Below are 25,781 nucleotides of genomic sequence, written 5' to 3'. Positions count from 1 at the left end.
CTATCATTTCAACACTTTTGGGTTGGATTTTTTTTCTTCCAAAAATACCCTTAATTTTCAATGTAAATAACACATACACAATATGAATATTTTCTTCTTTTTTGTTTTGTTTTACCTTTATCATTTAAAAAGTGTAACAAATTAGATGAGTATAAAAATACTTACTTTTTCATCATTCCAATTATACCCTTAAACAACTTTTTCTATAATGAAATTATTGTTGGTGTCATTAAACAAAGGATATATATTATATTTTTTTGTTATATTGTATTATTGTTGGTGTCATTGAAATAGATAATCATGGTTAGTTTGATTTTTTATAACTTGAAAACAACAAACATTTATATTTTTTAAAATTTTAATCAAAATTAAAATTTCATAAAAAACACCGTTCATAATTTTCAAACGTTAGCGCAATAAAAAGAGCGAAAAGACGGGCACGCTAGTCATGTATAAAGATTTAAAAGATTGTAAAAATCAAGTTTTTTTTAGATGTCAAAATGTTTCAAGTGAAAAAAAAAAATTGCACTTGAAATTTAGGCTTTAATACATTGTTATTCTATTTTTTTAACTAATTTGTCTATGATAAATATAGTTTGTTATGATATGAAAGTGCAAATTTTTCATACCTATAATTTTAATCAAAACTAAAATTTCTAGAAATATTAATGTTGTTGTTTTATACTCATTATCGCAATAAAAATAGCGGATACGTATGACTTATTCACTTAGTTGTTAAACTTTAATTGGCAAATTATGTATCATACTCGTTTTCAATGTGATTTTGTAAATTATGTAGACATTTTATTCAAATTTATGTTATATGATTTTTTTGAGGGGATGTATCTTATATGATTGAATGAAAGAGAATTTAATTCAAATAATCTTTCTTAGATGTTGTGTGTGGATGTGGCAAAAGAGCAAAATCTAGCCTTTACAGGACTTCAGAATTTCCAATACATTGGGTTCGTGATCAATGAACATGTTCATTGATTTTTGTTGTATATAAAAAAAAACATATATTAAATAAGCTTATTTAGGATAATGAAAATCCTCTTCGACCATCTCTAATGGTGAGGTCTTAACCATTTAAAACCTGGTAGTTAATAGGTATCTTCATTGAAGTTTTTTTTTTTTTTGAGATCTATTAAGACTCAGAATCTCACTTAAGACTCTCGTTGAATGCGTATGTCATCGTTTTGGACTCGAGCACGAGTTAAAGTTTTGAAAGAGAGAAGAGCAATTTTCTAATTATTTTATTTCAACTTAAAAATATACTCCCTCCGTCCCAAATTGTATGACGTTTTGGGCATTTCACACATATTAAGAAATGTAATTAATATTGTGTGGGAAAGAGATATTATGAGTTGTTTTATAAAATTATCCTTAATAAATGATATGGGAAAGATAAATGAAAGAATTGAAAAAAGAAAGAGTAATAAATAGTTAAGGATATAATAGGAAACATAACATTAATGTTTCATTGGTATTCTAAAGTGACATATAATTTGGAATAAATATTTTTTCTAAAGTGACATACAATTTGGGACGGAGGGAGTAAGAGATAAGAAAATATTTGAAATAAATTATCATCAGTTAAAGTTTGTTATGAATTTTCAAAATATACATACTAATATTAAGTTTATTACGAGTTTCCTTAATATATATTATTATGAGATAACTTATCGAATAATTTATTAAATAAAAGTTTGTTACGGGATGAGGTTCTAACCCTATGAAGCCTTATTATATATTGTGATTCTCCCTCACACCCTTTCTCAAAACCTCAGAATCAAAGTCATCACCTCTAATATTGATTAGTTACAGCCATGACAAAGAAAAATTGTCTAAAGCCAAAGCCATTCAAAATCCTAAAGCCAGGAGAACTTGCAAAAAGAAGGGACTCAATGATCGCAGCAATATATGCTTCATCAAGAAACCAAAACAATATCTCCTTCTCTCAAATTTCATCAACAACAACATCCACTTCTCAGAATCAAGTGTCACAACATATTGAAGAAACAATGGTTCCTTTGTTCCCTCTTCCAGTTTTTGTCTCCAACACAGACACACAGACGCAGCTATTTTAGGATGATGATGCATGCAAAGGAGTTGAAGTTGATTAGGTTTAGTTACCAAAATTTGGGTTGTAAAACTTTTATTTTTTACTAGACTTTCCACCCGTGCTACACCGCACGGGTCATATACATTGTAGATGTAGTAGACAAAAACAAATCTCAATGCATATCAAAGAGAATGAAATAGGTGATCCCAAATATATGCAGATGTTGGAATTCGAACCTCAGACACCACACTTATTCACCTTAAAAATATTAATTTTTATCAATCGTGTGTTACTTCATTCTTTTGTTAAGATTATGTCAATGTTATATTATTGGTATGTTACTTCATCTTTTTTTTTTATATTATGTACCTAAAAATAGCTCATTCTTAACCTCAACATGTCAAATGTTTTATTTAAATAATTTTTCTTTTATCGAATATTTGACATTTACCGTAAATGATACCCTTTAACTGTTTGTTGAAATGTTTCTTCCACCTGTTTATATAGATTGCAAAATTCTGGTGCATTTTGTGGTAGATATTTAACAAAGAGAGTTCAGTTCTAATTTGGATGAAAAGTGTAATATACAAAAAAAAAATGTTGCTATAATCTTTCAAAACCCTTTTATTCCAATAGGGCGATTTGTTTTGTTGAAGAAATAGGACGATTTGTTTTGAAGAAATAGGGGAAATAAAGCGATGCCGATTTGCTTTGTTCATGAAAATAGGAGATTAGGTGTGAGCATTAGGGTTGTTCATGAAAATAGTAGATTAGGTGTGAGCATTATGGTTAAAACAGTAAAATTATGCAATAGGGTTTAGGTTAAAATTAGGGCTTACGGATTAACTTTAATATATAAGAAGATAAGAAGATTAGGTGAGAGCATTAGGGTTGTTCATGAAAATAGGAGATTAAGTGTGAGCATTTGGGTTAAAACAATAAAATTATGCAATATGGTTTAGGTTAAAATTAGGACTTACGGATTAACTTTAATATATAAGAAGATTTCGGGGAAGCATTGTAAAACTACTATTCATCAATTGGGATTTTTAGTTTTTTTTATGTTAATTGAACTATTACTTTTTCAAGTTTTTTATTGTTTGAACGGATTACTCGTTCTTTTTCTACCAGCTAACAAAGTATAGTTCTTCCTGGACTTTTTTTTTTCTTTTAGTTATGGAAATGTTCTTCCTAGATTCTTAATAGGCTAAATTATACGTGAAGTTTTTTAAGTTATTTTAAGTTATTTAATTGTAATAAGTAGTTTTTTAAATTTTTTTCGTATTACTTAAGTCCTTTAAGTTATTTAATATAAGAAGTTGTTTCTTTAAGTGTTTTTCGTATCAATTAAGTCCTTTAAGTTATTTAACCGTGACAATTTAGGAGATTTCAAATCTTAAAAATGTAAGTTTTTTGGTGTTTAAACTATACAATTAAATAACTTAAAGAACCTAAGTGATAGGAAAAATACTTAAAGGACTAACTTGTTAAAATTAAACAACTTAAAGAACCTAAGTGATATAAACAAAACTTAAAGGATTAACTTATTATAACTAAATAACTTAAAGACATTTAACCTTCTTAATATATATTTTTTTAAAGCTCCTAGTTCCTTAATAATGAAAAACTATGGTTTTTATTTAATCCATTTGACTAACTTCAATTAGTTGATGAGCTCCGAGTTCATTCTCGGTGGAATAATTTTTTAAGGGATTCTTGATGGACAATTTTTTGTCCAACTTTAATTACATACCTCCTAACCAAATTTCAGTTTAATTGAATTTATGTTTCTATTGATCTAAACGTTGTGATTAACTTATAATTAATGTCTTGTCAAAAAAATAACTTATAATTAATGTAAAATATATTTACATCGCTGGTGCATGTGCATTAAATCCTTTATAAATTTGTTGGACACTTTCTATTTTTAATCTCAAACTCGCTTTATTAAATTTTCTTCTTCTTTTTTGGTAGATTAATATTAAAGTCTTGGTTTCTAAATATAATACTTTATTGCATACTTCTCTCTTGTTGTTCTTGTGAGCTTAGTTCAATTGGTATAGACAAAACATAATATATGTAAGGTTTAAGGTTCAAATCCCAACCACCACAAAAAAAAAATATTTCTCTTATTGCGGAAAAATTGATCGTATAATTGATGTGTCTATTTTATTTATAGATATACATAAAATACTTTTTAAATAACTTTTCTGGTTGAAGTTGGACATTTATTTATTGTACCAAAAAAAAGTTGGACATTTATTAAATCTTTAATTGAACCATGGCCATGACTAAAGGGGCTAGAAAAAACCTACTACAAGTTGGAGGATCACTCATAACTATTAACTCTGTTATTGGATCTTGCAGAGTTTGCCAAGAAAATCAAATGTTCCTTTCTAACAACGAATGATGCACTTGAAGACTCCAATGTTTATCTTTATTTTGTTTTGACGGAATAATTTTAAATAAAACAAAAAGAAACATAATACACAAAAAAGATTAAAAAGGAACCAATGGCATTTCACAGTTTCTATATGTGTAGTTCGACTTTTTTTTTAAGAAGCCAAAATAAAATATAATTAATCAAAAATGGTTCATCTAGCATAAGGTGTACCAAGAAAAAACATCCAACGTGAATACAAAGTTAAGAACCTGCTGTCATAAAACTCAATGGCAGACAAAAGAAAACAAAATAAAACTACTCCCTAATATCCATACATAATAAAGGGTTCCGCCACCAGTCATTGTAACTGAAGGCAGTAGAAAGCAGCTTAGCTTTTAACCAAAAAAAAGACATAAACTTGACATAATCTAATAACTTAATCAAATCATGAGCTTTGTTCTTAAAAATCATGTTGTTTCGCTCCTTCCAAATGACCCAAACAGTAGAGTGCCAAATCACTTGGAGATAAACGTATGTATACCGCAGTAAACCCGCCAAATGGCTAAATTGGTGGAAGTGATCAGTAACCAAGTCTGGTGATATGAAAGAGATACCAACCCACTTATAAATGAGATGCCACAAGGCGTCAAAGATGTCACAGCGCAAGATGAAGTGAACCGCCGTCTCCGGGCTGCCACAGCCTCCAACACAACCGTTGTCCTCCAAATGAAGTACCCTCCTGCGAATCAAATTGTCTTTTGTTGGCAATCTGTTTCGAAGGAGTCGCCAAACAAACACTGATACCTTTAGCGAAACGTGCTTTAACCACACCATGTGAGAAATGCCCCGCTCCACAAGAGAATCCGAAGACGTCAAATACTGGTAGGCCCCTTTGACAAAGTAACCTTTGATAGGATCAAGAACCCATCTCCACCTGTCAAGAGTAATGTCCTGCAAAACAATGTCAGACAGCAAAGCCGCACACTCTGCGACAGTCTCCTCCTCTCAAGCCAAAAGGCGCATCCTCCACACCCAGGCACCACCATCAACCGTCCACCCTCTCTCCTCCATCTCCCTCACTGACGTCTCCTTATCTAGAGTCAAATAAAAAAGGCGGGGAAATTTCATTTTTAAAAGGTGCTCCCCCAACCCAATTATCTAACCATAAATAAGTACTCCTCCCTCCACCCACTACCCTTCGTACATTGTCATCAAACCAACTCTCCACCCCCAAACCTACACCACATCGAATACCAGACAACATCCTCCACCATACCGAGTTATCTCTCCCACCCTCCTTCAACCTCCCCCCTTCCTCCCAATTCCTCGCCTTTAAGACTTGATACCATTAACCCTCCTTGTCTACCAACATCCGCCAACACCATTTACCTAACAGGGCAACATTAAATTCCCTTAACCTCCTAACACCTAATCCACCCTCCTCCTTCGGTAAACAAACAGTATCCCAATCAACCCAAGCTATTTTTCGAACATCCTCACCACCACCCAAAAAAAAAAATAGATTCGATGGAAGAGATTATACCTGTGGGTGCCTTGAAGAAGGAAATAAAATAAACCGGTAGGGATGACAGGACATATTTGAGAAGAATTAGACGGTCACCAAACGACAATAATTTGCTTTTCCAGTTCGAAAATCTAGATTTAATACTGTTCAAAATCGGTCTCCAAAAGTTTAGTTTACGCGGAACCCCTCCGATAGGCAACCCCAAGTACACAAAAGGAAGAGCACCGACACGAACGCGGACTCAGACAACCAAGAAACTGACACATTAATTCCTGTCAACAAGCTCTTGTGGAAATTAACTCGTAAACCAGATAGTTTCTCAAAAATAACAACACAACACGCATAGACCGCACATTCAGCCAACTCTTCTCGCCAATTATTAATGTATCATCAGCGAATTGAAGGTGCGATAAACACAAGTCATCACCACGCCCGACTTTGTAACCTTGAAACAGCCCTGCTTCCGATAAAGACAGCATAAGCACTTGAAGACCTTCTGCTGCCAATAAAAAGAGAAACAGTGAAAGTAGATCACCCTGGCGAAGCCCACGTTCGATACAAAATTCATCTGTAGGGCTCCCATTTACCAGCATCGAAGTCATAGTCGTACCGACACATTCTGACATCCATTTTCTCCACAAAGTCGGAAAATTCATTTTCTGCATAACCTCGTCCAGATACTTTAAATCCACAGAGTCATACGCTTTCTCGAAATCTACCTTAAAAAGTAGCATTTCCTTTTGTAACGACGAGCCTCATCCACCACCTCATTTGCTATTAGAATTCCATCCAATATATGCTTACCCTTTACAAAGGCAGACTGAGCATCAGAGACTACACTTCCAATAACAATTCTAAGTCGGTTAGCAAGTATCTTAGCTAGCACCTTATACATACAACCCACCAGTGATATAGGACGAAAATCATTCAACCGTTGAGGGCTCGACACCTTAGGTATTAATGCAATGAAAGTTGCATTAATCCCTTTTGTTAGTCTTCCATTGCGGTGAAATTCCGTAATAAATCTCATAAAATCGTCCTTTAACATCGACCAAAATTGCTTAATAAAACCAAAATGAATGCCATCCAGCCCCAGACTTTTGTAACTATCACAATCCCATATTGCTTGTTTTACCTCTTCTACCGTAAAAAGGCCGAATAAGAGTGCCAGCCTGAAGCACCGACAATTGACGGAACCGCAAATTCTCCGCACTAGGCCGCACTATCTGAATTTTTCGAAAATGAGCTGAAAAATGATTAAAAATTGTGCTTCTAATGCCATGAACTCTTTCAATCTGATTACCTTTAACCTGTAACAACTGAATGTCTTTGTGACGACGCCTTGACGACATGATACCATTAAAAAAAAATTGTATTAGCATCTCCCTCTTGCAACCATCTCGCCTGCTGCCAACACACACTCGTCTGAACGCGCACCAATGAATGCAAAATTATGCAAGCAAGATAGAGGTAAATAATCATAATTATATGTGTTTAGAGCATCGGCAGAAAGACAAACCTGAGAAACGTTGAGTATCAAATTAAATTGTTTATATTTATAGATTGTAGATATCAAATTAACTACACCTTATTGAGTGAAGAATCAATTTTTGGTTTATATGTTTCTTGTATTTTATTGTACTAAGAACAATAAAAATTTTATAAAACATTCTTTTTTTAAGGACAATTCTTATAAAAACATGTAAAGTTGTAAACCTAAGAGATTTTTTAACACAAAATATTTCCATTTGAAATAACTTAAGCCACCAAACACTCCCTGCATGAGGGAAAAAAAACACAAACAGATATGCCGCCCTCTCTAACCTCTCTCTAAAAAACCAACTCCCGATGTCCTCTTTTTCTCCTTCAAACCATCCTTTTCTAGCAAGATCCAGACATTCATGGTGGTGGTGCGACGAGATCCGACTCCGCATCACGTCTCTTGTCACTCTTCGTCAGTTTCTTGGGCCTTTTCCTCCAGTGGTCGTTGCTCACTCTCCGGCGTACCTCTTTGCCGCCGCAACAAGAGTTGTGATGGTGGTTTGGAGCCTGTTTTTTCCACTCGGTTCAGATCCGATTTTGATCGGGTCCTTTTCGGGTTTCAAGCTGCTCCTTTCCAAGCCGGTGGTTCTCGCTCTCTTCTCCGGCGTAGATGGCTCTTCCGCCACGCGGGTTTTTGTCTTGTTTTTTGTTATGTTGAAGTTCATATTTTACTTTGTTGTGTTGTTTGTGTTCCTGTTGCAGGGCTGTGGTGGTAGCCGGGTCTTCATTGTTTCGTCGGAGTTGTTCTAATGGTTGGGTCGTTGGTGGTGTTGTCGTGTTGTTTGTTCTCGTGGGTTTCGGCAGTTTGGTATGTTTTGGTTCAAAGATTAGGTGTTTGTTTGTGCGTGTGTTGCAGTTTTTTTTCGTCGGCTCGCCTTTCCTAGTTGGGGTTCTGCCGTCCAGATTGGAGCTCGTGTGCGACAGGATTTGTTGGTAGCGTGGTCATGACTGCTCAGTTGTCGGCGACTGCAAGTCCTTCACGATTAATCCTCCTTCTTCGTAACTTCCGGATCGTTCCTCGTCGTAAGGATCGTGGTGGTTTGTGGTTGTCTTGTTGGTGGTTGTGATGTGTGTTGGTCTATTCAGTTTCATTTTGTTACTTGTTCGGGTGGAAGACCCCCTCCGGTGTTGGTGGTTTGTTTTGGCTGGGTCGCTAGTGGTGTTTGTCGGTGGCTGGTTTCCATTGTCGTGTTGTTCGTTTGTTTGGGCCTCATGTTTTTGTTATGTGTTTCACTTGATGAGGACGGCTTGATCTGGTTAACTTTGTGCTTGTTTTGGTTATTGTTCCTTCTTTCTTGTTGTCCAAGCTTTTGTGCGGTTTCCTAACCTCCCCTCGTTGTTTGGTCGACGACGTTCTTTAGGTCTGCAAAGGGTCTTGCAGTTGTGGTGGATCCAGTCTCTGGATGGTTGGTGGTTTATCTCCTTCGCGATGAAAGATGGTACGGTAAGTATCTTGTTGTTTGTACGGGGTCGTTGTGCGTTGGGTGTTCGCGTGTGGTTTATATGGATCTCTGGTGGTGTTGTTGCCCTAGGCGTTTTGGGGCATTATTTGTAGGGAGTGGTGTTGTCGTGCTACTGCCTTTGGTGATGTTCTAGTGGTGGCGATGCATGTTGATTTTGTGGCTTGTTTTGGTTTGTTTATGTTCGAGCTGGTTCGATTTGCATTGTTGTTCCACCTTCCCTCTGTCTTAGGAATTTGGCCTCTGGATAATGGTGGGCCGAGTTTTTGGACATGTTAAGGTGTCTGCTCTGGTGGTTCGTGAGTTGAGAGGTGCCTTGTTGATTTCTGTCGGGAGTCCGATGGGCTGATCACTTTTGATTCGAGACCGGGAGCCAGTTTTTTGACTCAAGTCCTTTTAGGCTATATGGATGTCTCCTCCGATAGACTGAAAGTTAAGTGGTTGTCGAATATGAACATTTGAAGCAACAAATCATTGTCGGTGCTTAATTGAACTTTGTTGGTGGTGTTGGAAAATTGACGGTGTTGTTGATTTTTCGCTCGGTGTTTTGGTAAAAAAAAATTGTGTAATACTTAGATCTAATCCCCTTCTATTTATCTATCTATATATAATATATTTTGCCATTCAAATAAATAAATAAATAGGCAAAATAAAGAAATATTATTGAATTAAGTTTTGTCATTCAATTGACTAAATATTTGAATATGTCTGCACATTTGTAAATTGAAATTAAATTAAAATTTAGATTTCGAGCAATGTAGATGTGTTTAACTTTTTGATTGATCTTTTCATTCTTCTTTTAGATCCATCGATTTGTTGCTTCACAATAACCATTATCTTCTCGATTTGTTTAACCTTGTGGGTTCGAAATTTACTAAACTTTACTTGTGAAGTAAATATGATTTAGGAGTTATATTTATAGTACTAGCCAGCTGTTGATTGCTAATTTTGCGTGTGACCAAAGTTAGTTATTTTTTTTTACATAAACATATCGGGTGCATTTGTTATTTATCATTAGAGCTTAAAATTTTTAAACTATTTTAAAACTTTTATTACATTGAAAGATAAGCATCAACATTTTTGTTTCTTTTTGATGAAAATAAGCATCAAGTATTTAAGTTTTTAATGAGAACGTTTTAAATTATTATAACTTATTTAACACTAGCATGCACATGCGCACTCTCGTGTCTATCTATTCGCTCTCTTTTAATTGTAATTTAATTATAATTTATCATATACTTTAACTTAATTAATTTGTTCAATATCAAAAATATCTAAATTTTACTTTCAATATTCAGTTAAATGTTTTAAATTTGAATTTAAAAAAAAAATCATCTTTTACACTATATATATAGGGAGTACATGGTTTTTAATAGCTTTTTTATTTTCAATTATACTCTTAAATAATTTTATCTACTAAAATGTTATATCGTTGGTGTCATTAAAAAAATATAAGAATTTAGGTGTTGTTACAACCCAAATCTTGCTTGTATGTTTGTGAATAATTTGTAGCTATGTCACCCATATACACCCTCTCTCTTAATAAGAGGTTTGTACATAGATCTGTTTTTTTCTTCGTGATTTTGTTGTCTGAGTGTTACATTGTTTTCAAAGAAAAATGTTTGAAAATTGGAGAGGTGATGGCTATTGAGAAGGTTTTGAGATTAACTAACAAGTACTGTACATGTGTGTTTGGCTTCAAAGAAAAATGTTTGCAAATCAAGCGAGAAAAGAAAAGAAAGAAAGGAGAATGAACAAAAGGATGAGAAAAGAGAGATCATGGCACTATTTAGTGTTGTATTGTTTCTCATATAAGTTCAAAATAGTAACCATTCTAATTTATAATTTTTCAAAAATATAATAGATTTCTATGTGATAGTTTACAAAAATCCAGTTATTTGGTAGATGATAGATAAATATGGATAATATAGATGTAATGTGGGCTAGAATTCAAAATCGCTTTGTATTTCTAGCATGTATAGTATCCATTCTCACATGACATGACTCCACAATCATTTAATACATGAAGAATGAAAGAGAATGAATTCACATGATACATATCAAATTAAAGTGGTTGTAAAAGATAATATTTACCATATGTATGAAGAATGGATAAAGTTTCTCTAAAATAAACCTTTTTTTAAGAAGTTAAAATGGAATTTCATCAAACAAACTTCATCAAAAATGGAATTTCATCAACAAAAAAAAAATTACAAGAAATCTAAAGGATCGACCTATCACAAATGGTAGTCAAAAACAAGATTTTTATGCTTCGTTTTTAACCAACAAAAAGATTGAGCATTAATATTATTAAGCAAATGGTGAATAGTATTATTTGAATTCTCAGTTAATATTATCTGCACATGTATCACAAATCATGAACGGTTACAATATCAACCATCAAGATTATTTTGGCCTCTTCAAAAAAACCATGAAGATTAAAGTTTGTTTATTAAATATATAAGGAAAAAACAATGTTTTATTAAATATTTAAGGATTTGGTGTACCAATACACTCAAATTGTTGAGTGTACCATAGAATTTGCTTATAAATATATGCAAACAATTTTTTATGAGATATAAGAAAAATAATTTATTTTTCTCTTTTATGACATAGGAAAAATGTATATTCTCCTCACTTAGTCTCACAAATTTTTTCTAATATGTTCTCCATTAATCTCTTGGATGCTTTTTGTTCAAATCACCAACTCACCAGAATATTCATTGGGCCAAAAAAGTCTGGAACAAAGATATTCCTCCTTACAAATCTCTTCTTTGCTGGAGATTAATACATAATAGACTGTCAAATGATGACAACCTAACCTCCAGATGGTGTAAACTACCTTCAATGTGTTCAAACTGTAATAAAAAAAAAAAAAAACCTCGTTTTATGAGTGTGATTTTGTTATTGGACTGTGGATAAGGTTTGGGAATTTGCTTAAGACTACATTGCAGTTCACATCTATGGAAGATATCATGAGTCTTTGTGATAGAAGTTGGTCCCCTTAGTGTAAGGTTGTGATAACATCTTGCATTGTTAACCTCATTTGTGGCATATGGTATAGAAGAAACCAAGTGAGATTTTTTTAGAAGAGAATTCACTGGAAATCCATCATTAATATCATTATTTCAAATGTTTCCTTGTTTGGTAACAAAATTATAAAAACATCCTCTAGAGAGAGATATCAGGGAATTTGTCATCATGAAACAGTTCAAGATTGAGTTGCACCCTCCAACTGTTAAAGAAATCATTTGCAACCCTCCAATTCTATTTTGGATCAAGGTTAATACTGATGGGGCTGCCACAAAAAACCCCTTAAATGGTGGCCTAACACTTAACATAGGTTTGTCACTGCCTACTAATACTTTTGAAGGGAGAACAAATTTTATTTAGTGATTCAATGGATTGAGAACTATAATATTCTTTTAAGCATGCATGTTAACACTAATATATGCTCATTTAAACTTATATATATCATCTTATTTGATGGACTTAATGATGAATAAATAATATAATTATTCTTATAAGATGGGACCATATAATTATTGGAATATAAAATTCCAACCTCACATAGACAAAACACATTACATTTTTAATTCAAATTTTAGTCTCTTCAAAAGCAGTCAGCTAAATAAGAAGAAAACTTCTTGCTACCTAGTACAATAGTGTACATTATCAAGATCCAAAACTACAAAGAACAACAAAATAAAGTTTTTTTTTTTCAACTCTATATGCTCCATTGTTCTACAAATCAAATGCAATGTATATAGTTTGTATTTATGTACATTACAATAACGACAACAAAATCATAGTTTTCAAGTATGTAATATATATCATACCCAATTGCTAGACAGAGAGAAATCATGAAATCTGAATGAGGATTCGCCGGCTGTATCTCTCTCAAATCTTGACTGTGAAACCTCACTAGTGATATCGGTAGGATCAGAAGCTTCTGGAGGCAATGGAAGCGTATGAGTTTCATTTGAAAACCGGCCAATTTGAACTTCAGATGGCAATGGCTGCAGCGCAGAAGGAGATAGAGCTCTGAATCTATTGCTCCCACCGCTCGAATTAACCATCGATCGGTCCCAAAGGAAGACATGGAGCAGAATTGGAACTCTGGTGTGTCTGTGCAAGGATAGCTTCTGGCTCAAGGAAACTGTGTCGTAACATCGAATTGCTCCTGTTGAAGATACCATCCATGGAAGTACTTTTTGGTTTGACACTCTTGACACTACCAATAATCTACAAGTGTCTGTTGCCAGTTTATAAAGACTGCTTAGCCCAGAACGAGTAGCAGGTACATTTTCTTGATTAATCACTGATGATATGAAAATAAATCCCTGTACATTACAATAAAATTATCAGCTAAAATTTTATTCAATATAAGAACCTCTTTAACTATAATTCATTATATATATATATATATATATATAGCAAAGTTTTTTTTTTTGTCTCTGCAACAGAAGACAAATGATAATCAACAAGAGAAGAGACGGTAGGAGCGAGACCTCTTCGGTACGACTAATGGCGAATCCAAGTTTTGAATCTTCTTCTTTTAGTTTGATCTCAATAGAAAGCTCTCCTCCAACTGGAGCATACCATAAACGAACTGCTCGAACAACACCTATGTCTATTCCATGGTAATCCTCAAAGCCATAAAGGCTTACATTTGCTAGGTTAGATAAGTCAGACAGAGAACCTGCATTCACAGTAGCAGAAGCTGTCTCCCCAGATATCTGTCACACAAACGGAAAAATCCACGTGTTAGTATGTCATCTTAGAGATTAGAATTCGAAGCCTAAACTTCCTTCTCAAACTTCTTCAAATGTCTCAGCTCAACCACTTAAGTTACATGTTCGAGACTCAAAATCCAAAAATGAGTTTTCGATTCTCCCAAGCTTAGTTGTATAAGATAACCTACTAAGTTTTTTTTTGTGTGATCATTTACCTTAGTGAGTAGGGACTCAGTTTGAATGTTCATGAAGACAATAGGGACCCCTGAAGCTTGACCCGCATTGATCCATGCATTTGCTCTTGCTAGGGTATCTTCAAGATCATTGTAGCGAGATGCTACTCTATCTGAAGCTTTGGGGAGGAGTAATATCGAAAGAAAGTTACTTGAATTTGGAACTGTTAGCATCTCTTGCATCCTTCTCTCCCATGGATAAGAAACATATCCATCTTGTAGTTTTGTCCTTGTTAGTGCATTTACCATTCTACTGCTTCTTGAAGCTGAAAATTGTGGTTATTGCTTACTAATCAGATGCAATGTGAGAAAGTAAGAAAGCAAAGATGCATTAATGTTCTTGTCTTATGAAGCACTAACACAGACACGGATACCATACACAACACGGACACATCAACACCGATAATAATTTAATAAAATGAATTAATTGAATGTAATAACATGCGTCGGTGTCAGACAAGTCTTCAATCAGAAATGTCGGTGCTACAGAGAAGTTGGTATAGCCTTACAATCAATTGAAATTCTTAATACTTGACAAGTCTTTCTTCTTTTCTTTTGCGCGGGTGTGTTCTTTCTTACGTGGGACATTTTTACAATTCACACCAACACTAGTTCTATCTAATGGGACATGTGTTTACTCTTCTAACTTTCACTCACATTCAACTAGTGTTCCAACAATTAATTACCTTATAATCACTGTATAATCAACCAACAACTAAATTATAATTAACTAGTAACTACCTTAATCAATATCAAACTGATTCTTACAAAATCCCCAATTATACCTAACATTTATCTATAGCAAAGTGGGACATGATAAAAAGTGGGTGAAGCAAAATGTCCACATCATTCATGTGCAGCAAGGACCCATGTGACATCACAAGTTTCATGCACAACAGTACACAAACAGGGTGCATGAAGCTAACAAAGTTTGCATCTCTCACATGAAATGTTATTGCCTCAAACAAAAGGTGTGGCCTATTGTCAACATTCAACAACGCCAACCAAGTGAAATAAATTGCTGACAACAGCGTGAGAACTGAGAAAGAGATGAATTTCATTTCTATATAAAGTAGGAAGAAATTTATGCTAAGCAACAACTCACATGATAAGATAGGGTTTGATAAAAGAAAAAGTTAAAATAAAATTCACTTGCATCTAATTAAATTAGATTTTGTAGATATAGATATATTTTAAGAACTAACTTAAAAAATGACACTATAATTGAGTACATATAAAAAAAATTCAGTTAGTCTTAGAAATCAAACAAATGCAGCGGCTACATATGTTCCAAAATATTTGTCCTGAAAACATGTACATTTCAGCTGATTTTGTTGACTTTCAAACTCCCTCAACTGTAAAAATTATTCTCGTTTTCTAATCAACTTACACCCCAAGTCAAAAAAATATATCTTCTTAAACATAGCTTGCAACTTGCAAGCTTACCTTAAAACAAACAAGCACTTGTTAAGGTTCTTTCTTGTCACACACGTGTGAAAGTAAATCACGTGAGAATGGAAATAAAAATGTAGCGGGAAGCAACGTTCTCACACGTACTCAAACATTTTTAGAATTTTAGAATCAAAAACACACAACCCAAACTAACTAATTGATATAGATGAGAAATTATGTATCCCGATCATGATGGGGTTTTGCAGCAATATGGAGGGGGGATAGAAAGAGTATCATTAAAAGACGAATTGTTTAAAAAATTTAAAATAGTTCAATATTTAAATCGAACAATTTTAAGTTGAGTTTTACTTATCCTCTTAATCGAACTTTGAATTACTAGAACCGAACTCTATCATAATTGGACAATAAAAAAAAAACACAAAATAAAAAGTCAAAAAGCTAAAGAGAGGTAGGTGTAAAGTACCTTGAATCTCAAAGCATTCAACTTCAGTTCGATCCAGAAACCCGACAACATAATTCGGGTCATCAATGGATCTCAGAACAAACTGTTTCTTCCCCGATGCATCATTCGGAACTATACAAGCTTGCAGCTCCGCCAATTCATCGGAGCCTCTTCGAACCCGAATCATTATCGAAGTTTCCTTCTTCTTATAAGCTTCTTGAAGAATTTTCTGAACTCCACTTCTTCCACCTTTGAAAGGTGAATTATATCGGATCTGTGATTTTGTTTTTGTTCCGATTCGAAGCTCTTCGACTATGTCGCCGGTTTGAAGCATGTCTACTGTCCATTCATCTGCTTTTGAACTTCCTCGTAGACATTCGATTGATAACACTTTTGGGTCTCGGGTTGGTGAGTCTGAACTTGTTTGTGATGTTCTGTCCATGATCATGTTTCAGTTTGAGGTTGTGTACATGTGATGTTTTTTATATGTATGATAAATTTGGTAAGATATGGAAAATTTTGAGTTATTTTATGAAGGTGGTTTTTTTAGTTTGTTTGGAAAACAGAGAAAGGTTTTATGTTTTTAGAGGAGAAAGAAGAAGAGGAATTTTACACAATATAAGTTTGGTATGTGTCGTGTTTGTGTGAATCTGTCACAATTACTTGATATGACTGTATAGTTATATTATATCTGAAAAATAATTAAGAAGGTAAAGTCAAAGAATCTAGAGATTAGTAAATGGTGGGAACATACTCTGAAAGTTCATGTAATATTAAAATATTACAAATGGAATTTAGGATTGAAAGCAACATTATGTTTACAACCAAACCTTTGATTGATTTAAGTGATAAGAAATTTAAAACCCTTTAGTATGTGGTTGGAAGTTTGATTTCTGACCTATGTATTAAAAAAAAATTTGTTTGGAGGGAAGAATCCACCTTATGTACCTCACAGATTCTTTGATGGAAATTAGTAAACTAGGAAAATTCAGTAACAATGGTGGAAAAAAAAACATTTTGTTTAGGCATTGAAGTGTAAAACCTTTTTTTATAAAACTTTTAACATATGTATTCATTTAAAACAAAAAAATTAGAATCAAACATAGCAAATTGCATTTGTTGTGTGATTTGATTAAATACATACATAAATAATTTTGCATTGCTTGTACATGACCAATATAAGTTTAATTGTGTATTTTACCACATATAAAGGTTGGGGGAGTACTTTCTATTGCATTGAAAAACTAGCCTTTTTTTAGTAGTGATACATAGACCGATGAAACATTATTTTTTTTTAGAAGAAAAAAAAAATAGTTGTATTTAAGTATTGAACTAAATTTTTAATGAGCATGAGTTTATTTACTTTTGCGTATAATGGAGATGAGACGAAATAAATGTACTTGAGTAAATTCGATTCAAAGTTTAATCATTTAATTGGAGCTCCAATTCTACAACCGACCATAATTGACCAAGATCGTTCTCACTAGTGAAACTAACTCACCCCCTTTTCAAAAGAAGTTTAAGAACAGTATACTTCTCCTCCTACTCCCACTACTTCATATAACTATTTTTAGATACCGTCTAACTAAACTGGTTGACTTAAAACAACACTAATTTTTATTTTTTGTTTTTTGGATTATATAATGGTTAATAGCAAGGGTTGGTTGGAAATTTGTATTCCATTCTAATCACAGTTTAATAATAATAATAATAATAATACAGTTTTTTCAACACCAAAAAAAATGATACAGTAGTATCTTTATTTTAAATCTGTTCGTATTTTTGAAAGTATATTAGGAAAGAGTAATGCAAAGAAAATGAAGTATGAAATTAAGATAATTGTTGTGAATTCCGGTAAAAATCACACCAATGAATAACAAAGATGTGTGGAGCAAAGGAAGTGGTAATCAATGTGTAAAGTGTCTCCAAGCAACAACAACAAAAACATACCTAGATTAAGTGTAGAGCAACACCACAAGCATAAACAAAGCACAAAGATAAGCAATGAAAGAAAGGAGCAAGCACACCAAAAGATTGTTGATCTAGTTCGGTCCAATATGACCTAATCTGTGGGAGAGAGCAGCTCTCTAATCCACTATGATGAAAGTGTTACGAAGAGTTACAAGAAAATTAGCTTGCAAGCTTACACAAAAACAAGACCTAATTTCTACCCATTTTGTGTCACCCACTCTCACAATATGAATCCTAAGAGAAAACATAAAAGGAAGTTTTTTGATTCTTCAGGTTAATTCCTACCCATTTTAGTTTTTTGAAAAGGGTTTTGTTAGTTATTTTTCAGGTTTCCAAATAGGGATCCACGAGTAAGCAGGAGTAGTACCATCCAAGAAAAAAGGAAGCAAGTAGTAGTACTAAGATCAAAGGTGAAGATATAATTTTAAGGTTTTCGCTAAAACTAGTCTTGCACTATATAAAAGTCTATTTTCTTTATTTATCTTTTTTTTTTTGTCAAATAACCTAGCGGTTAGAGCTTACACAATATAATTGTGAAGAAATTGAGTGTTTGTGGTTCGAACCTCAACCTCTGCATATAATATGCACTATCCATATCAACTGAGCTAAACTCACATGGATTAAAAGTCTATTTTCTATCATTGAATCAATAAATTTTATCATGTTTCATTTGATTTAACGGTAAAATTTATTGATCTAATGATAAAAACAATTTCATACATTACAAGATTTATCTTATCTGTGCACAACTTGGTCAAATTTTAACGGTTCGTATAGTATTATTTTATGGAGAAGAAATCAAAGAACGGTGTGTCTTCACTCTTCAAATGAATTTCTTGGAGGAAATGATTTGGAAATTGAATAGGTAAACAAAGTGTGTGGGGTATTCAGCAAATGATTCGGTTTGTGTACACATATGGACTGACTCTGACTCAATGGAAGCTTCATTATGCGCAGCCCACACAGGTTGAAGTTTGTAGCGCAAGCATCATACCAACGTCATACTTCACAGCCATCATACGTAGTAAGCAAGTAAATTATTACTCCCTCCGTCCCTTAATAAATGATTCAGTTGACAATATACATTATTGACTTGACATACTTTGACCATACTTTTCTACTAATTCACAAAGATAAATAATATCATATAAGATGTTGTTGGATTCGTCTCGATGAGTATTTTTAAAATATTAAATTTTTATAATTTTTTTTAGTAGAGAATTGAAGATATCAAAGATAAAACATATGCATTGGTATGTGTGTCAGAGTCAACTAGGTCACTTATTTAGGGACGGAGGGAGTATTATTATTTGTGAAAATAGGGAATGACTATTTAAATTATTATTATTTTGAATAAGACTACTTAAATTACTATTATTTTCCATTATTTTTATTCTATCAAATAATATACTACTTTTTATGTAGTATCACTGTAAAATGCATTTTGATGGAGATTCCATTCCAACTCCACTTGCTCGGTGCCTCTCACTGCAGCATAAAATTCACAAATGTGAAATACAGATAGAGCCACCAAAGCAGAGTGAGGCTAACAAGAATAATGTAGATGATGACGACAAAACAGAAGATAAGACTAGGGATGTGAAAGCAATATGAAAATTTGATTGAATGCCTTAAGATATCATTCTAAACTCATGCTTGCCGAAAAATAAAATCTCTTTCATACATTACATCAAACAAAATTAAGTTGATTTATAAGAATATAGATCTTAATAATTTACTTTATAATAATAACAATATAATATTGAAAATACCGTCAATATTCAAAGATTTGTTGAAGAAAATCTTTGATATAAAGAACAAAGAAAATGGAGAGCCAAACTTGAGTTAAAATCTCATGGGGTGGTGGTGAAATAGTTTTAATTAATTAAAAAAAAAAAAAAAAAAAAGGAGTACTAGCTATAATGAGAAATGAGCAGAGGTTCATTACAGATTATAAATCAGCAGAGTTCATCCCAATGCTAAAAATGAAAATGAGGTCTCACTGGTTTGGTTTTGCTTCAATTACTTGACAAAATAAAAGACCATAATTAATGGGTAAATTAGTCTATGAAGGATACTAATCAAATAAGAGATCATCCCAAAGACAGCAATGGCTGGCTATAATTTACAAAACCATATTTAATGGCTAAAACTTAAAATAGTCCCTGCTGCTACAATCTGTAATTTAACAACGCAACAAGTTTTTAAAATAGTATCACCATAAACCTGTAGAATATTGACTCACTACCTATTGTTTGCTACTATTTGATCCTGTTGGCTAATTGCAAAGAATAGCGCAGTCTAAGAAGAAAATCCAAAATATGTAAGAACAAAAGGCAACCTGTACTCTGCTACATTCCACAGCAACCTACAAGGAGAAATGAACACGAAATAAGCATATCTACATGGAAGTCACCTTAATGTAAATCGAATTCCAGAATTTCAAGGTAAAAAAAGGCATTTGCTAATCGGAATAGTTGGTGATTCAAGCTGACTTACTCGCTACTAAACCCATCTCTTATTTGCACTCGCACACTTAGTTCCATTGAGAGATCGTCTTCTACTCTTTTTTAAGTCCTTACGAGGTGACAATTGTTTTTGGCTCGAAGAAGAAGCTGCATTAGATTTCTGATAAGAAGGAATTTCTTTAAGAGGACCAGCGGATCGAAATTTCGAGCGGCGTTCAATGAGTCCCCCTGAAGAATTTAAGCTTTTTGCTGGCGTAGACATCTGACCAATTGTAGATTCAGAACTCTTGATTGGCATAATGACATCAACAGGAAGATCTTGTACATTGTTGACAGGAGAACTATCAGAATCAGAAGATGAGGGGCTAGTGGTGCTGTCCATATCATAAATGAGGTTATCTCTCATTTGTGGCAGCTGAATTTCATTTGGAATACTTGCAGAGAAGGATGGTCGACGAAGCCTTGAAAGCTGCATAACCTGGTGGAATTTTGAAAGGGCCGTTAATATAAGAAGCATTTCAAAATTGTAATTAAGAAACATATAAGTTTACTTGAACTCGTAAGAGTTTAGTTAAAAGAGAGTTTATATACAAGTTAACACTTTTTTGTGACTTAGAATCGTAAACTCGTAAGAGTTTAAAAGTCAAATCGGGAGTTTAACAATCATGCTAAAAGTAATATGATATTGAATGTATTTTCAATAGTAATTCAAATTCTGTGCACATAACCAACAAAAATGAGTCACTCAATCAACTTATGCACCGAAATTACCTATTGGTGCATTTCATTTGTTTAGATCTACCATGTATATATGTACCTTTTGTTCCAGAACAACCAAATCCTTCTTTAGTTTTGAAATTGTTGTATTCTTCCTCCGTATAATGTCTTCTAATTCAGAAACCCTCTGTTTTAAATTGTAGTGAAAATGATAAGTGGATTAGGAAAGGGGAAAAAGAAGTTGCAATTTCCAACTTTAGAGAATAAAATGCAGATATTACCTTGCTATTAGCAACCTCTGAAGAGTTTAGCAGAGTGGTCAGCTCCTTTATTGTGGTCTCCTTCTCTTCGGAGTCCCTCTTAAGATTATAAACATCTTGCTCTACAGCCAAGTTGTTAAACTGAGAATAACAAAAAGCATGTCAAAGATAATATTTAACAGATGATATGATAGAACTGATAAAAACACAAGGAAACCAGGAAAAATAAGTACCGCAAAAGAGTAAAACAAATTAACAACTTAAAAAAATAATTCTGCCATTGCATTTAACCTATGTCAATGCAACAACCACAATTAAGCAATTATTAATTCATTAACTTGATTCCAATTAAAGTCAAGACCGTGGAATGCAAACAGGCTACAAGATCATTTGATGAATGAATCATGAGAACCTAGTTTGATAAAAGTTATGACGAGAATCCTGTATCAACTGACAGATAACCTGATTTATGATGTACTTATAAACTGTAACAGAATAATCATCGCCAATATCATTCAACGATGACACTGAAGAAAATAATACCTGGATATCAGCAGCAGATGTGACACTTGAAGCCAAATCCGACAAGCCAGACATTCTTCTCTCCTCTTGGTCTTCATTAGAGAAGGGTGACTTATATTGGAGGACCTCATTTCCACCGGAGGCTCTTCTACTCAAGGCACCCTGCTAACAAAGTCAATGTGTGATTAAGTTCAGAGCTAGTTGTTCCAGTGTTGTCATTTGCAGTAGCAGAAAATAACAGTTTATTCAAATTCCTCTGCACAACAGTGCTATGACGCCGCTACCATTATTTGACAATATTTAGTACTAAATAGGTATCGTGGAACAGTAGTGATTTGTTCAAATTCCGCTATATAACACTAAGTTTTTCAATAGACACGTTAGGAAGATACAGAGTTATAATTGCCCAGCAGCAAGTGAAAAGCTATATAATGACCACGATACAGTTAGTATATGAGTTTCTTACCATATATTCATTACAGAAGGAAGAGTGTTCATCACAATGCCAACAACCGCAATCAACAAACTTAATTCGCTCAGAGCCAAATGTTTCATCTAATTGCAATTCTCCATCCTTGGTGGATAACTTGTTGACGGCAGCAACTGTGTTCTCTTTAGAACTGTTAAACTGCTCACAAAGATTGTCAAGCTTCTCCTGCATGCTTGATAACAGCTGGTCCTGGAAAATAGTGATGAAACAAACCAATATTAATACACACATTCAAAGTTGGAACAATCAAATGAGTTCAAAAGTTCATCTTAACTGCTTTTTTTTTAATGTCACAACAGCTTTTCAAAACATATTACAATTACGAAATATATATCGTTATTTAGCAATGAATAATCCCATTGAGAAACTTGCTCAGCCAAGTTTTTTCATATTCAAGAGGAAAAGTTGTGGCACGAATTTTAGGCGATTTACAATCACCATGCAATTGCAGAAAGATGCAGTTGTGGACTCGGTCACAACTGCAACTGTGCAGCCGCATCACGTGAAATGTCTGCAATTTAAGAGATTATTGGTCACTATGACAACAATTACTTACTTAGTAGGTTTGAATTCCTTACCACTCGGACTATTGGTTACTATGACTACAACATTCCTTGGTAAATCACAATCATATTACATAATCTCAAATATTAGCTGATTAGTGATTACTGAGTTAAGGAACACCAAGGTCCAAGGCTCTATCTGGAAACAAATAGTGAATAACCGATAAGCTAGCTTATAGCGGATAGCTGATAGTGGATAACTAGTTGATTGAATTTGTGGTGTTTGGTAAAATTAGTGGATAAATATGAAATGATATATTTAATCAATATTTAATTTTTTTCAATCAAAATTGTAAGGGTAAAATTGAGATAAGTAATGATAAGCTATAATCTACTTGAATTAGCTTATCAAAATCCAAAATCCTCTATAAGCTAGTAAAAGTAAGCTCGTGAGAAAGTGACTATTATCAAATGGGTCTTTTTTAGTCAAATGAACTTATAAGCTATATGTTATAAGCTCAAAAACATGGCTTAGCAAATAGACCCCAAATGACTATTAACATAAGAAACCCTAAAAACAAACATAACCACTAATTTACTAATATTTTTCAACATAAGAAAGAAAAAAATAACAATTATTCTACATATTCAAAATTAATCATGAAAAAAAAGTAAATTACAGCCTTTGAACACTATTAGATTTGAATATCAAGTTTGAAAAGCCAAAACGATAACACCCTTTCAAATTATTAAATTCAAATTTTCAACTCAAATTGGCCCCAGCAACAATATTATTATAAACACACTAAATTAACAAAATTGAAAGAATAAAAGCAGAAATTATACATACCCTAAGCTCAACGGATTTCTTAAGATTGAAAATCTCTCGATCCTTTTTCGACTGAGCAGCAGCAACACCAATAACAGCAACAATAAGAAACCGATGAATAGGCGGAAAAAGATCCCAAGCAAATGCAAGTTCATCACTCAATCCACCACCAATAGTTCTCGCCGCGCTAGCTTCATTAGCATTAACAACCCTTCCCTCAAGGTTAATCCACGCCATTGGCTTCGAAAATGAGATCGGACATCGCGGCTCGACGGTTGTGGCGGAGAGACGGTGCCGGCGGGAGAGAGTGATTGGAGGAATTGAAACGAGACATGGTAACGGTGAAGTAGAGTTAGGGTTGCCGTTAGAGTTGTTCATTGAAGCGTTGTTTGAATTTTGAGTTTGAGAGGGAAAAGAGAAAGAGAAAGAGATTATACTCTCTACGGCTCTATGCCATTTTGTTTAGAGTTTAGTGTTGGATGCTAGCGGAAACTTACAGTTTCAATCATTTTCTCTCACATTCTCAATTTACTCTCATTTCTCTATAGTTTTTTTTTTTTTTTTTTTTCAAAATAATAATCAAAATCCTTAAAAGGATAGTCTCAAATTTATGGTGTCAATTTATTAAAATAAATTCTTTGACTATTATTAACATAAAGAGTATTTCAGTATTTTGATGATTTTTTTTCTTTGACCACGTGTATTTTTATGATATTATCAACAACAAAAAATGATTATTTTTTATGAAATGTTATAAAATATAATAAAAGATTGATTTTTTTGCAAGAAAAAATAATTTTTAATAAAAAACTTAACTACAGTGAAATTAATTATAAATAAAATAGTACAAATGCATAACATTTAAATTGATAACAGAAAGAATCGAATCTGAAATATTGAGATGCGTACATTCTAAGATCTTAAATCAACATTAGACCAATCTAATCTAAGTGAGTTTATAATTTATGAAGATCTTACAAATTGGTTTCATTGATCTGAATTATTACCATGACAATTTGTGATTTTTTTAAGGCATTTTGAGAATATGTTAACATGCAAAATTAGTGTCATTTTCAACAAATCTATGTATTCAATTAAATAGAAAAAAATTCTTTTTTATTTGATTGAATAGTAATAAAATAAATTAAAATAAATTTGACTTTCATTGATAAAATATATCACAAAACATGATGGCAAAAGAAAAATGAGTTTAATAAATGCATCTTTAGTTGTAGTGTAAATCTAATTCATAATGCCATGTCGTGAGCTTTTCTGATTTCAAATGATTTATTTCGTAATGTGAGTTTTATTTTATGAGAAAAGAAAATTACAATAGACCAATCTAGTGTTTGCAGGACGGATCCACCATGGAGTGGCAAGTGCCACACGAGATTATTCTCCATTTTTTTTCTTCATATAATAAACCTAAACAATTCATTATATATCATATATGTTGCTACTATGATATGATTGTAACACCCAGCGGCACCCCCTTTTAATGTTTTGGGAATCAAACATTTAACCATTTAAATGAAATGAACATGATTAAACCAATTTGCTGAAGCGCTTTAAATGTCAAAATTTCATCTTTTTAATATATATAGTAATATAATTTGCTTCATAGTTTACTTTTGCCACACACATATCAAATATGGATCCGCCCCTGGATGTTTGGTTTCCCGTATGTCATCCCAAGTCTCACGATTGTCACACTTTCCAATGCGTTTGAAGGGAACCCAGCGTGGTTCCAAAACACATACCGGATGCAACACCTCATTATATCAAAGTGAAGTAACCATGATGACTCAAGTTGGTAAGTAAAACAACACAAGGGTTGACCTTCAAGTAAACATGCTTCAACGATGCATTCAAATTTAAAAGTTTCAACTCAACTAGTATTTGAAGTCTAGTATCACTCATAATCCTTCCAATATTTCAAAATTATGATTAAGACATAATATACGTACGTACATATAAGCTTGATAGGAATTTTGTTAACAACCTGATTATCAACGCTTGTCTTCAGACTACCATCTTCATTTGGAGTAAGTGATGTTAGAATTGCAAAAGGCTCATCATGTTTTCATCATTAGTCTCTTATAAATATCAGCTTTTTTTGTTAATCTAAAAAAAAAAAAAAAAAAAACTCATTAAGCTTTTTTTTTTTTGAAGGAAAACTCATTAAGCTTATCTCTTTAATTTTTCGTATATAATTGGACTTA

At 33.1% G+C, this 25,781-nt stretch overlaps 2 protein-coding genes across 3 annotated transcripts; both read right to left on the bottom strand.

Moving 5' to 3' along the window:
• Window positions 1–12,546: 12,546 nt before the first annotated feature.
• Window positions 12,547–16,467, bottom strand: LOC11434740 (uncharacterized). Its single transcript, XM_003597416.4, has 4 exons — window positions 15,821–16,467; window positions 13,927–14,210; window positions 13,487–13,714; window positions 12,547–13,318 (listed from the first exon to the last, which is right to left on the bottom strand). Exons 1-4 carry the CDS (start codon window positions 16,245–16,247, stop codon window positions 12,809–12,811), a joined length of 1,449 nt encoding a protein of 482 aa, XP_003597464.1. The 5' UTR covers window positions 16,248–16,467; the 3' UTR covers window positions 12,547–12,808.
• Window positions 16,468–19,908: 3,441 nt separating this feature from the next.
• LOC11421473 (uncharacterized) lies at window positions 19,909–24,060 on the bottom strand. 2 transcript variants are annotated; one of them, XM_003597415.4, is made up of 7 exons: window positions 23,581–24,060; window positions 22,204–22,416; window positions 21,759–21,899; window positions 21,237–21,356; window positions 21,056–21,142; window positions 20,270–20,716; window positions 19,909–20,138 (listed from the first exon to the last, which is right to left on the bottom strand). In XM_003597415.4, exons 1-6 carry the CDS (start codon window positions 23,935–23,937, stop codon window positions 20,276–20,278), a joined length of 1,359 nt encoding a protein of 452 aa, XP_003597463.2. In that variant the 5' UTR covers window positions 23,938–24,060; the 3' UTR covers window positions 19,909–20,138; window positions 20,270–20,275. The 2 variants fall into 2 exon arrangements, with proteins under 2 accessions (XP_003597463.2, XP_013465436.1); XM_013609982.3 differs by having other exon boundaries at window positions 21,759–21,902; window positions 23,581–24,059.
• Window positions 24,061–25,781: the final 1,721 nt, after the last annotated feature.

Source organism: Medicago truncatula, chromosome 2, assembly GCF_003473485.1.
Source record: "Medicago truncatula cultivar Jemalong A17 chromosome 2, MtrunA17r5.0-ANR, whole genome shotgun sequence".
NCBI classification, from domain to species: Eukaryota; Viridiplantae; Streptophyta; class Magnoliopsida; order Fabales; family Fabaceae; genus Medicago; species Medicago truncatula.
The sequence above is the reverse complement of the archived record's forward strand: the minus strand, read 5'-3'. Positions and strand labels throughout refer to the sequence as shown.